This window comes from Charadrius vociferus, unplaced genomic scaffold, assembly GCF_000708025.1.
Source record: "Charadrius vociferus isolate BGI_N301 unplaced genomic scaffold, ASM70802v2 scaffold1086, whole genome shotgun sequence".
NCBI lineage: Eukaryota > Metazoa > Chordata > Aves > Charadriiformes > Charadriidae > Charadrius > Charadrius vociferus.
The window spans coordinates 318,355-329,467 of record NW_009648906.1 but is presented as its reverse complement, the minus strand read 5'-3'; the positions used below and the strand labels follow the sequence as shown (position 1 = coordinate 329,467).

General features: G+C 42.5%; 1 protein-coding gene across 2 annotated transcripts in view; it reads left to right on the top strand.

Annotated features, from left to right (window-relative positions):
* Positions 1 to 11,113, top strand: part of KIAA0319 (KIAA0319 ortholog) — a 44,299-nt gene that overhangs the window by 5,884 nt on the left and 27,302 nt on the right. Inside the window, exon 2 of one of the 2 annotated variants that reach the window (XM_009887223.1) lies at positions 3,469 to 4,248. In XM_009887223.1, the coding sequence (XP_009885525.1) occupies positions 3,469 to 4,248 (780 nt within the window). Of the gene's footprint in view, positions 1 to 3,468; positions 4,250 to 11,113 lie in introns of both variants that reach the window. The other variant, XM_009887222.1, reaches the window with a different exon arrangement.

Here is an 11,113-nt window from a genome sequence, read left to right as displayed (position 1 = left end):
TTCCTGCTGGGCTCTTGACATAAGTGGACTCATGCGCCAAGATGTGAAAGAATGGTAGCATGTAGCTCAAAGAAGAGTGTGGATGTTTCCTCACTAAGGGAACGAACCTCTTTAAAATGAGGTTATATTCCACGCCATGACTGTTTATTAGGGTTTTGGTGGGGGGTATGTAGTGTTTTTTTGTGGTTTTTTTTTTTTTTTTAGGGTAACCAGCTTGCTTGACTAGTTCTCTGGAGATGTCAGTGTTGTCCTACTGTAGACATAACAAGGTACAGCTAAAATGAAGGGGGAACACTTGGCTTGCAGAACTTTTAGGCTGTTGATGGGCTCAGGCCCAGGGCTTTCAGGGCTCTTAATAAAGGGAAACAGTCTTTCTATTAATAACCTGAATGAGTTCTTGTGAAACAAGAAACAGAACTGCATGATGCTATTTTTTTTTTTTTGCCGTTATTGGTCAGAGTAGACCAGTGCTTAAATTTGAATTCAGTTAATTAAAGGAAAACAGTTGTGCTATGACCTGACAGCAGGTAACGGTTTAGCAGACACACATGTTCCTATGTGACCTTTCATGTGACACACTTTCAGTAAATTTTATGTAAATAAGAGACCTCACTATCTCTTACTTGAGCCCATTGCAGACTGGAGATTGGATGGGTGAAGGGGAAGGTGAAATTGGAGATCAGATTAAGTTCACACTAACTAGATGTTACAGATTTTCCATCTGAAGACAAAATGGACACACCTAGTGTCAGGCTGAAATAGCCTGCTAAATTCATCCATTCTTGCCCACCTACTACTAGAATTTAATTCAGGTGTAACTCTAGTTGAAGCAAGAAATGAAACTTGGGTTACTTTGGTATTTGGATTACACTGGTAGATTTAATATAGAGTTGGCAGGGAAATAATTTTCCCATTGTACAGAAATTCTGAAGCTTAATGTTTTTCCGATTCCTTATTGGGATGAAAGCAAGGCCTTCTGGCATTTGAAAAAGGGGGTAGCTAGGATGCTTGCTTGGGAGACTTAGGTTCAAAGTCATGCATTATCTTAGGAATATGCTGGACTTGTTTCTCTCTGTGGCTATTGAAACACCATCAATTTTGCGGGAGGTTGACTCTGCAGTGTGGTAGCTAATGTATCAAACTGAAACTGGCGGAGTAAGATTTGAAGCTTTGTTTGACATCAGACTGAGGACTTGAAGTCTTGCCTCAGGTTAGAGTTTTGGATTGTTCCAATTGTTTAAGTCTGTCTCTAAGACAAGAATTGTTGGTCATTCTTTTCTGAAGAAATACGTAATGAAACTTTCAAACATCTTTTAACAGGTTGGTCACTGTCCCCTGCACGAATGAGGTAAAGAAGGGAAGATGTGAAAAAAGCCCTCAAAGGAGTTTTTTGACCCACCTTAATAGTGCTGTTCCTAAAGTATTAATTGTAATGAGTTGTTATTGACCTAATATTGCACATTCACACAGGGTCATGTTTCTGTTTTATCTTATTAAAGGCCTGTTTCTTATCTCCCTACTGACTTACAGGATTAACTAAATTGATACGGGTTGAAAAAGGACAGAATGGCCTGACTTCTATACTTCATTTTAACCCAGAGCTCTGCTGGTTCCCCTGTCCTGAATTGTGTAGACAACTTAAAGGAAAGACTTGTGATGACAATTCAGTCTCTACCAGGGTCTTATGTTCTTGGAGATGAAAGGGAGTATAGATTAAATACTTGCATGCACTGTGAAAGAAAAAAAAATGCACAAATTCTGAGCATCTCCTGGATGCAGGTAAAGATACTTCATGTCTGGGCTGGGTTAGAACAGGAGAGGTTGTTTTAAAATCATGTTCCCCTGGATGGATTTTTCACTGAAAGTATAAAGTAGAACAGTATCCCAGTTCTGTGTGATGGAGTAGCTGGAGTCAGAAAAGTGGTACTTGAAGCTGTTTTTCTTTTTTTTTCAGCTTCCTATTCAGCTCTACCTATTTGCAAGTCATTGGTCTGTTTTCAAATTTGTTTTTGTTTCATGTTTTTCCTCACCCCAAATAGCGAGTTCTGCAAAGCCATGATGAAGTATTGTCCTGTCTTTCCATCAGTGTGTGGTGCAATTTTTTTGTTTGTTTTGGGTTTTTTGCATTGAACTTAACTACTTTGCAAGCTGTACATTCATCCCAGGCAGTATGATGCCCCACAGGTATTTCAGTAGCTGTATTCAGATCATGTATTGTGAAGGAGTGTACTGCTGTTCAGCCCAGAAGATGTGGTGGGAACTGTAGTGCGGTTGTTGGACACACCGCATGTGTAGGAGAATCTCTGTGTCTCCGGGGCTCTAGGTCATGGTCAGACCTAACCCCTATTGCTGGCCTGTTCCTGCGCATTGATTTCATTTTTCCTGCCCATCAGCTCAACAGATTTGAGCTGGAATCCATTAGTCAAGCTGTCTTTTTCTTTCCTTCCTGCCATATATTATTGTGAATAAGGAGGTTTCTGCTGCAAGAACTCAATTGTTAATGATGTGCAAAGCAGACAGAGTCAACTTTGTCTTCCATTACTGTGTTAACTCCACAGCGGCGACATCTTGTTTTCATTGGTTGACTTAGCAAATCTAGTGGAAAACCATGTTAAGAAGAATGTCTGCATTTTACTCAACTGTTTTTTGAAGCATGATCAGATTTTTCAAGTTGCATTTTGGAGAGAGGAGTTCTGAAGAGTAGTTATAACCAAGAGGAAAAAAAAAAACCACCTAGAAAAGATGTTAAAAATTGACTGAGGTATACAGTGTTGTGATTCATGCTTGATTTGAACACTTCACACTCAGTCTGTGATGTGCTGTGAATATAATTCTGCTGTCGTCATTGCAAAGGAAGGAAAGATGTTCCCTAATGGAGCAAGTTCTTGGGATTTCACATGAACTAGTGGGTAAAGCAGCAAAAATTTGAGAATTTGATCCAGCTTTTATTTTAAGCCCAGCAATTATGTTGGTGTGAGGGACTCTTCATGAAGTTCAAGTGAGATGTTAAATGTTTCTCCTATGTAGATTTTTGCTGCCTTTTCCCTTAAATGAAAAAATGACATGTTACAGCATCTTTGAGTTTTGTTTTAAAACATGTTTTGCTCACTGTGCTAAGGGGGTAATGCAGGTACCCCATGATTTTTTTTGTGTTCCCTGCTCTGTTCTTGTTTTTAAGTATTGGCAACTCACTTTCATCTTTATGTATTTGTAGCAAGGGGGAGTAAGAGATACTTTGCAAAACAGATGGTGATCCTACACTGAAAAATCCTCCAAAGTACAAATACTGCAGCAAAGGGACGTGCTGAAAAAAAATGAATGGTGACGTTAGTGAAAGGAAATGAGCTTATTTAAAAAGGATACCACCTGTCTTTATCTTGTCTCCTGTGATAAGCTATTTTCAGTCACAGTAAACTATGTTATGGCTTGGTTGTAGTGTTGTGCCTTACATTGGTGGTGTTGTTTCAGGTTCCAGTTGTGAGCAGTGCAGAGAAGGAGCCACGTACTCAGGTGCAGTAATATCTCCCAACTTAGAAACCACTAAAATTATGCGAGTTCCTCATGCTATGTCAGTGTCTGACTGCATCGCAGCATGTTGTGACCTCTCTGGTTGTGACTTGTCCTGGATGTTTGAACGACGCTGTTACATCGTGAACTGCCAACATAAAGAGAATTGTGAACCTAAAAAAATCGAAACTGTTAAGTCCTATCTTACTTTTGTGCTGAGGCCTTCTCAGAGGCCAGCCTCACTGCTAGGATTTGAGCAAGTGATTCCAAGCATGGTCCACTCTGTGGGACTCCAGAATCAGCCATCTGAGGATGTGAGTAGCCTGAAGGAGCTGTCTCTGCTTGGCAAAGATCCCAGCCTTGAGGAGATACCTGAATACATTGATGATTATAAAGAGTTGGAGCAGGACCCCTTTCAGGTGAGCATCAAACATGAGCAGAAGGAGAGCACAGATTATGCTGACTGGGGCCTGATGGTGGCAGGTGAAAATGGCTTCAACTCTTCCGTGGGTGATGATGGAGATAACCAGGAAGAGTTTGCTGAAAAGAAAGGGGAGGCTGTGAAGATGGAAAGCCTTCTGAATAAAAACAGCTCTGAATTCAACTCTGTCACCGAACACTCCATAGAGAGGCTATCGCTATCATCTCTCCCGGAGATTACACCGTTCCCCGGGAAGACACTTGAAAGTGAAGCAGCTGTTCAACTTCTTGCACAACCTGATGATGCTTTGCAAAAAGAGGTATGTTTGCCCATCAGGAAGCAGGCAGAGTATGGTGAGGCCACTTTGCAATTGTTTTGGCTTTTGAATCAAATTAGGTTATTGCTTTGTAATGTAACCCTAACACTCAAATGACTGACAGGCCTGTTACAGGGTAGAAAAGGCTGAAGGGGAGAGGATTGTCTTAACAGGCACATGAATCGCTAAGTGACTCTTTTCTATTGGATGATATGGAGCAGAGCTCCTTTTGGGACACTGTGGGGTTCCATTGGAAGTGTACAGATGAGTGGGCTTGGACCAGGTGTAATAGTGTTACGGTATTCTTGCCTTTTGACCCTTGGTCACTCATTAGAAGTTAGCCGAGCAATACTAGTGGACCCTCCTAGTACCCAAAGGCTAAAACAGTAAACGTAAGTTCCTCCATCAATAAAATTAAGCCTGTTTTATGGGTTTCATTTTACTAATGCATAGTGGTGTTACAGATGTAATGGTGCTGAATAAATACCTTTTATAATGCTTTTAAAACATGAGAGGCAAGGAACATAAGGAGGGACAGTGGTGGCTTTGGACCATGATATACAGCAGGATAAAGTGGATAAGGTGTTTTTGTTCTCAGAATCCTTTTCTTGAGTATTGAGAAAAACAAGTTAAATGCTTAAAAACTAATTTAGATACTTAAGTTCTGTTCTGTATTTATGCCAGCCAGTTTGATCAGTTGGGACTAAAGGGGCTCTGGTTCCTTAAGATGAGGGTGGGACCAGTTGGAAAGTTGAAACAGGCTGTAAAGTCAACATTTGCTGGATTTGACACACACCCCTGCTAGAGGGAAGAGGAAATTAGGCAATGTTAGCTGGATTGCTCTGAATTCCACCAGATTTTGTAACCAGTGACTACTTATCTCTTGCTGTAAAAATGATTATTTTTTGCTATTATTGTAGGGAGTAAAAATACATGTAAATAAGAAAGTTGCATGAAATCTGTGACAACTGAGGTTCTTGGAAGAGATGACTGAAATGGCAGAAGTATGTGGGGAGAACAGCAAGTTTTAAGATATGGTTTAACTTTAATACCATTGCAGCCTTGAGGTGTAGCAGTTTCTCTCTGCTTTGAGATCTTGTAGATATTCTGAGAATTTCTGGGATTCTTGGGGGACCTCTGGGAGTGCCTGTGAGGCACATGAGTGGCTGCTGCAGCTGGGAGAGTACAGCCAGCAGAGACTGGGGCCTTTAGCAGCTTCTCACAAGCTCTCAGCTGTTACTGATCAAAGGGTGCTTGGGCTTTTGCCCTAGCCAGCTCATGATCACCCTTTCAGCAGGTGCTAGGAGGGAAGCCTAGGAGCTCTGCCTAGAGATGGCAATGAGCTAGTCAAGATTTTATATGGGTCAGGGCTTACAGGCCAACTGTTGTGGGCAACATTAGGGTGCATGTCTGCTCCAGAGTACCTGGTCAGGAAGTGGATGAAGCCTTCATGCAACTGGGAGAAGCCTCATATTCACAGCTCCTGGTCCTCATGGAGGATTTAAGCCACCCCAATACCTACTAAGAGGGCAAGAGAGCAGGGCATAAGCAATGCAGGAGGTTTCTGGAGTGTGTTGATGTTAACTTCAAGACATTATCAGAGGTGATTGTGGAGCTGAGAAGGAGAGAGGCTGTGCTGGAACTCACCCTTGCAGGCAAGGAGGAATTGATGGGCCAGGGAAGTGGCCATGAGGTGGTGGAGTTCAGATTCCTGAGAGGGGTGGGAATAAGTCACCAAGCAGGGTCACAGCCATGGGCTTCAGGAGAACAGCCTTTGGCTTGTTGTGGGATCTGCTTGGAAGAATCCCAAGGGAGACTGTCCTGGAGATAAATGGGGACCATGAGAGCAGGTTGCTTTTCAAGGACCACCTATTCTAGGCTCAAGATAGCCTGTGACTTTTATGATCGACCAAGTTGATCTGGAGTGTATTGGAACGAATGAGAAGAGATTAGAACTTGTCTCCATGCATATGGAAAAACATTTGATGACAGATAAAGTGCTGTTGCAAGTTGAAAAGTGGATACTGCTTCTGCAAGCAGAGTTGACAACAGAAGACGTGTTTTTAAAAGTTATCTGCTATGCAGACCTTAAAATGGGCATAAATTAACTTGGGAGTTTAGGTGAGAGAGGTAGATAGTATTTGTTTTTTCTACTAGTATGCAAAAAGTACCTATAAATATACATTTGAAAAATATGATACCAAAGTATACTGTCCCTGCTGATAAAACTTAGAGTGACATTCTGTTGTGTACTCGAGTTGCAGCTAGTTCTTACAAAGGGTGATAGCTGAGCTGTTCTGCAAAGTTAAAATTAAGGAAACCAAACCACTGCTGTACTAAGCTTATCTCCCATTTTTCCTTCCATCTGCTAGGGGAAACTAACAAGCCTGTGTTGTGTGCTGGAAATTAAGCCATGGAAAGAACCTGCATTAGCTCCATGCACTACCATGTTTGCGCTCTTTAAGCATGCAGTAAGACTTGAAGCTTGCCTCTATTGTATTTTGCTGCAAATGGAAGCCACATTAGTACTGTGGTAAGCTTTAGCCAATTGTCAGGATCTCTGCCAACTGAACTATTTATACCTTGTGCCTTAGAGAAGACATGCAACTCTGAGTTCACCTAAAGTCTGTGGTAAACAGAGCTAAGCAAATTTGTTCTCCATCTCTAAGGGATCATGTGAATACAGTTTTATGAAAGCTGAGATTTCATATCTTGCAGTGGTAATGGTATATATGGCCAAGCCTACTTTGTAAATGTCTGCTTTGATTTTGCCACCCCAGCTAGGATAGAAAGATTTTGCTTTCTCTTTGTGTGCTGCTTGTGTAGATAGGAGTTTATTGTAAAATGAGATGGAGAGAAGCCCATTTCTCAGTGGGGCACGGAGGGGGCATCCCTGTGAGGTCTCTATGTTATGCAAACATTATGCCAGCGCAGCCACTGAAGTTCCCATGGAAAGGCTGAGGAATAAGCTTGCTTCTTTCAGTGCAGGAGGGATGAAGCTCCAAAACTGGGTCAGTCTTTAGCCCCAGCTGGTAGTGATGTTGAAGAACTGATAAGACAACTGTAGTTAGAAGGTGATCTGGCAGTGCTCTGTTAGCAGAGCTGTAGAGAGTTGATGGGATAACATTGAAAGCTGTTCCTGAAATGCATTGTGAAATTACTCTAAGGGCTCTCTATTAATGTAGAGAAAGGTTAAGAATCTAGAGAAGCAGAAGGCTTTGAGAAACTGACAAAGCCTGTGCAGCCTCTGTTTCCCAAGTGGGAATCCTTTGAATTTAGGCATTCATAGAGAAATTGATGAGCAGTTTTGGCAAACACGACCTTCCCGAGGTTCACCTTCAGTCCAGACACATCTCTTGTCCTCTTCCTAGTCTCCACTCCCCATCTTTTCAGTGCATGTTATGCTCAGTCCTTTTGGTAAGGTGACAGGCAGCACAGGACATCGGGGTCAGTGCATGGCAGTTTACTTTTTGCCACTTGTGGCTTCTTTCTCTTTCTGCCACTGTTCCTTCCTTTTTACTTGTTTCCTCTGCTCTGGTGTGGGCTTCTCTGTGGGCCTCAGTCCCCTGGGAGGTGGCACGAAGTGCCTCCTTCCAAGAGGGTGTCTCCAGCCCTGTGCCAACTAATGTCCCCTTCCACATGTTCCCTCTCACATCTCCTGTTGTGCATCCCCCTCACCTCCTCCTGTGTCCCCTGCCCCCCAGTAGTTAGTGCCCTTTCTTAACTATGTCTGAGTGGTTGTAGTGTTGGTGCGTGGTGGCTTGTTTCCAGCCATTGCCAAACTGTCTGTGACCACAGGGTGACCCCTGCAGCCAGTTTCCTGCCACCCAAACCCTGCTGATTGTGCCTAACACAGACTTCTGGCTTGGCTTCAAGTTTTTCTGGTTTGGGAACTGCACTCATGACTCTAGTGAAAAAGATGCTGCCTGTGATAAATTCTGGTGACAGGATTTCCTTCTTATATGTCTCTTTCTCCAGCAAGCAGACATTTTAATCAAACCTCATATGGATTGTTCAGGCACATATTTGTATTTCCTTTTGAAAAAATGTTTCTTTGGAGACCAAGTTTTGTTATTAAGGAAATCTTAAGTTTTTATACTGGGTTAAAAAAGCCAAGATGTCACCAAATAGTTTTCTTACTGGTATATCATCCAAACTACCTCTCAAACTGTGGTCTTTTTGTATAGGTTATGAAAATGTGAAGGTCCTAAAACCATTTTTGCTAATAACTCTAATGAAATACTCTGTTTATTGCATATTATCCAATATTTTCCTATCCTCTGCTTAATTCTGCTACAGCAATTTTATAGCTCTGTTCCTAGGTCCATGCTGACGCACTCCCTTCTGCAACTTCCAGACAAAGCTGTTTTGAGAAGTAAGACACAGCAAGGTGGCAAAAATGCAGTTCCCTTCCTTCACAGTAGTCAGCAGGATGCAGTGTCCTCAGGTGCTGTGTTCTTTGAGCAAGGACCTGGAGAGAAATTTTAAACTGAGACCAACCAAACACAAGCCTCTGGAGTCTGTGCCCCAGGAGCATCCTTGCCATAAATGCAGTCAGGTGTAAGTGATTTCTGTATGTGACTTAGGATAGAGCATATGGGGTTTGTTAGTTAACTGAGTAACCTGGCTTATGGGTTTACATCAGAGTTCAGAGGGATCTTATGGACTGTCACCCTCTAGCAGCTCAATAACGTGAATACATTTAGAAATCTGTACAGAGTAAATGCTGTCAAGCTGCCCAAAACAGAAGCCTGCAGTGCTGCCCATCTTTGAAGTAAGATACCTGTGAAGTATTAATTGTCTTTTAAAGTTTCCGGGTTAACTGCTGATCTGTTAAGTAAGGTGAGGTCTTTCAGGTCATAGTCAGATTCCAGCTACTGCTACATTGATGATACAGTGTTTCAAACACTTATTCAATAGGTTGGGCCTGACTTGATTCTTGAGTTTATTACTTTTGCAGGAATAATGGTACAGTCAAAATGCGTAAAGCTCTACCTAAGAAAGCTTAAGATGACTGACAGAACATATGTGATGAAGAGTCTTTTAATGTCTGATTGGTATGCTTTCGGAATTGATATTTAAGAGTTAGAATGAAGTGGAATATCAGAGATGTTCATATCTTATTTTGGCTTTATTTCAGTTTTGAGGTCTGCGAATGCTGAACAGTCCTGTTTAGTTAAAAATGTTTAGTTAAAAAATTAGTTAGGGTTTCTATAGGACCACTGAAAGTTGTTTTGATTGTTAGATTTAGCTGTCAAAAATGTTTATTTCTTTCTTGAAGTCTGTCCTTCATGTCATACAGTATGATGGTGAGTTCTTTTGCCACTCCCCAACTACACAATTAGTAGAGGTCATACTTGCTTGAAATCATGAGACAGATAACTGAGTGCAGAGAAGGAGGCAGAAGCAGACCAGTGAAAGAGCAAAGTTTCACTGCTGGCAGAGCTGCTCTCCATAAGGTATTCCAGATAAATGAGAGAGTGCAAATGATACTGCAGTTATGTAGTAGTCACATGTACAGAGGGACATGGAGGAAACACTGCTGGGGAAGCAGTCGTATAAAAGACAACACTAGCAGCCCTTGACTCACCAGAGCCCTGATCAGTTGTCTTTAGGAGTACGTGAGGAAGATGATTCCTTGAGGGGGGAAAGGTGGGTTGCCTGGACCATCAGGATGGAGCAAGGCGATGGTTGGGCTTGTCCTTCCTGTTCATGGGGAGAAAAGAAAGCACCCAATCTGTGGGGTCAGCCAGGGACCAGAATTGGGGAAGGATCTCCCTTGGCATGATGCTGTTGCCTGCACTGTAACTTTGAGCCTCTCCAGGGAGCTGCATGACTACTTGTTTCTTTTTGAATTATGGGGGTGTTCTTGTTTGCTGTTGGAATTCTCAAGAGATTTGCACTCAAGTGAAAACTGAAGGATGTGGGCCCTCACAGTTGGTGTATTTATTTTGTAACAAGCAGTAGTGGCTGTACAGGTGGGCAAAAGCAAACAAAAAACCCACAAAGCGCATACCAACGGAATTGCCTAGTCCTTCTTTTCTTTCCTTTTCCTTTCAGTTCCCAAGCTGGAATTTAGGTTAATCTTGTCCTCCACGTCTGCTCCAGTGTATCTCTCATAACAGTTTCTGCCTGAGAGCTCAATTTCTGATATTACCCCTGCCCCAATTATCTACTACCTGCTAACGTTCCTAGTTTAAGCTATCTTTTCGGCTGTGACACCGCTTCAGACGTGACAGTGCCACAGGGCACCTTTTTTGACTGCAGAGTCTTACCTAGGCTTGCTGACTGAAGAGATGTTTGGTGCTGTTGCAGAAGAGAGTGTCCTAGGAAACGTATGTTTGAGGTGACTTTGTCCCCATCTGTCCTACAAAACTAGGATGGCTGCTTCTCAGCTGATAGATTGGCAAAGAGCCAGGAGAGGAGGAAAGCCAGAGGAAGCTCAGAAAAGTAGATTTCCCTCAAATTTTTAAGGCAAAAAGCCACTCTGATTTGCCACAGTGTGGTAAAGAAGATCTCTTTGGAAGATGTGGGATGGAGTGAGTATGTAAAGGAGAGGTGTCTGGAGGAAAGGCCTTTTGTCCAAGTATGAGGCAGGACGGACTTGGAGCTCTCCCTGTACATGATAATGTTGTCAAGGGTGAAATTTCTGCTGAGAGTCTAGAGTTGGCATGCTGAAAATGCACTAACTTAGGGGAGCTGCAGTCCCTGATCCTGCTGTTAGTGTCCCAACTGCTCAGACAGATCTTTTTACTATCTACATATTGAGCAGAGCTGGAGGTGTGGCCGTGGAGGTGCTTGCATAATCTGTGTTATGGACCCATCTGAAGGTGCCAGCTCTTAGTGTGGTCCTCGACATCCTCAGTGTA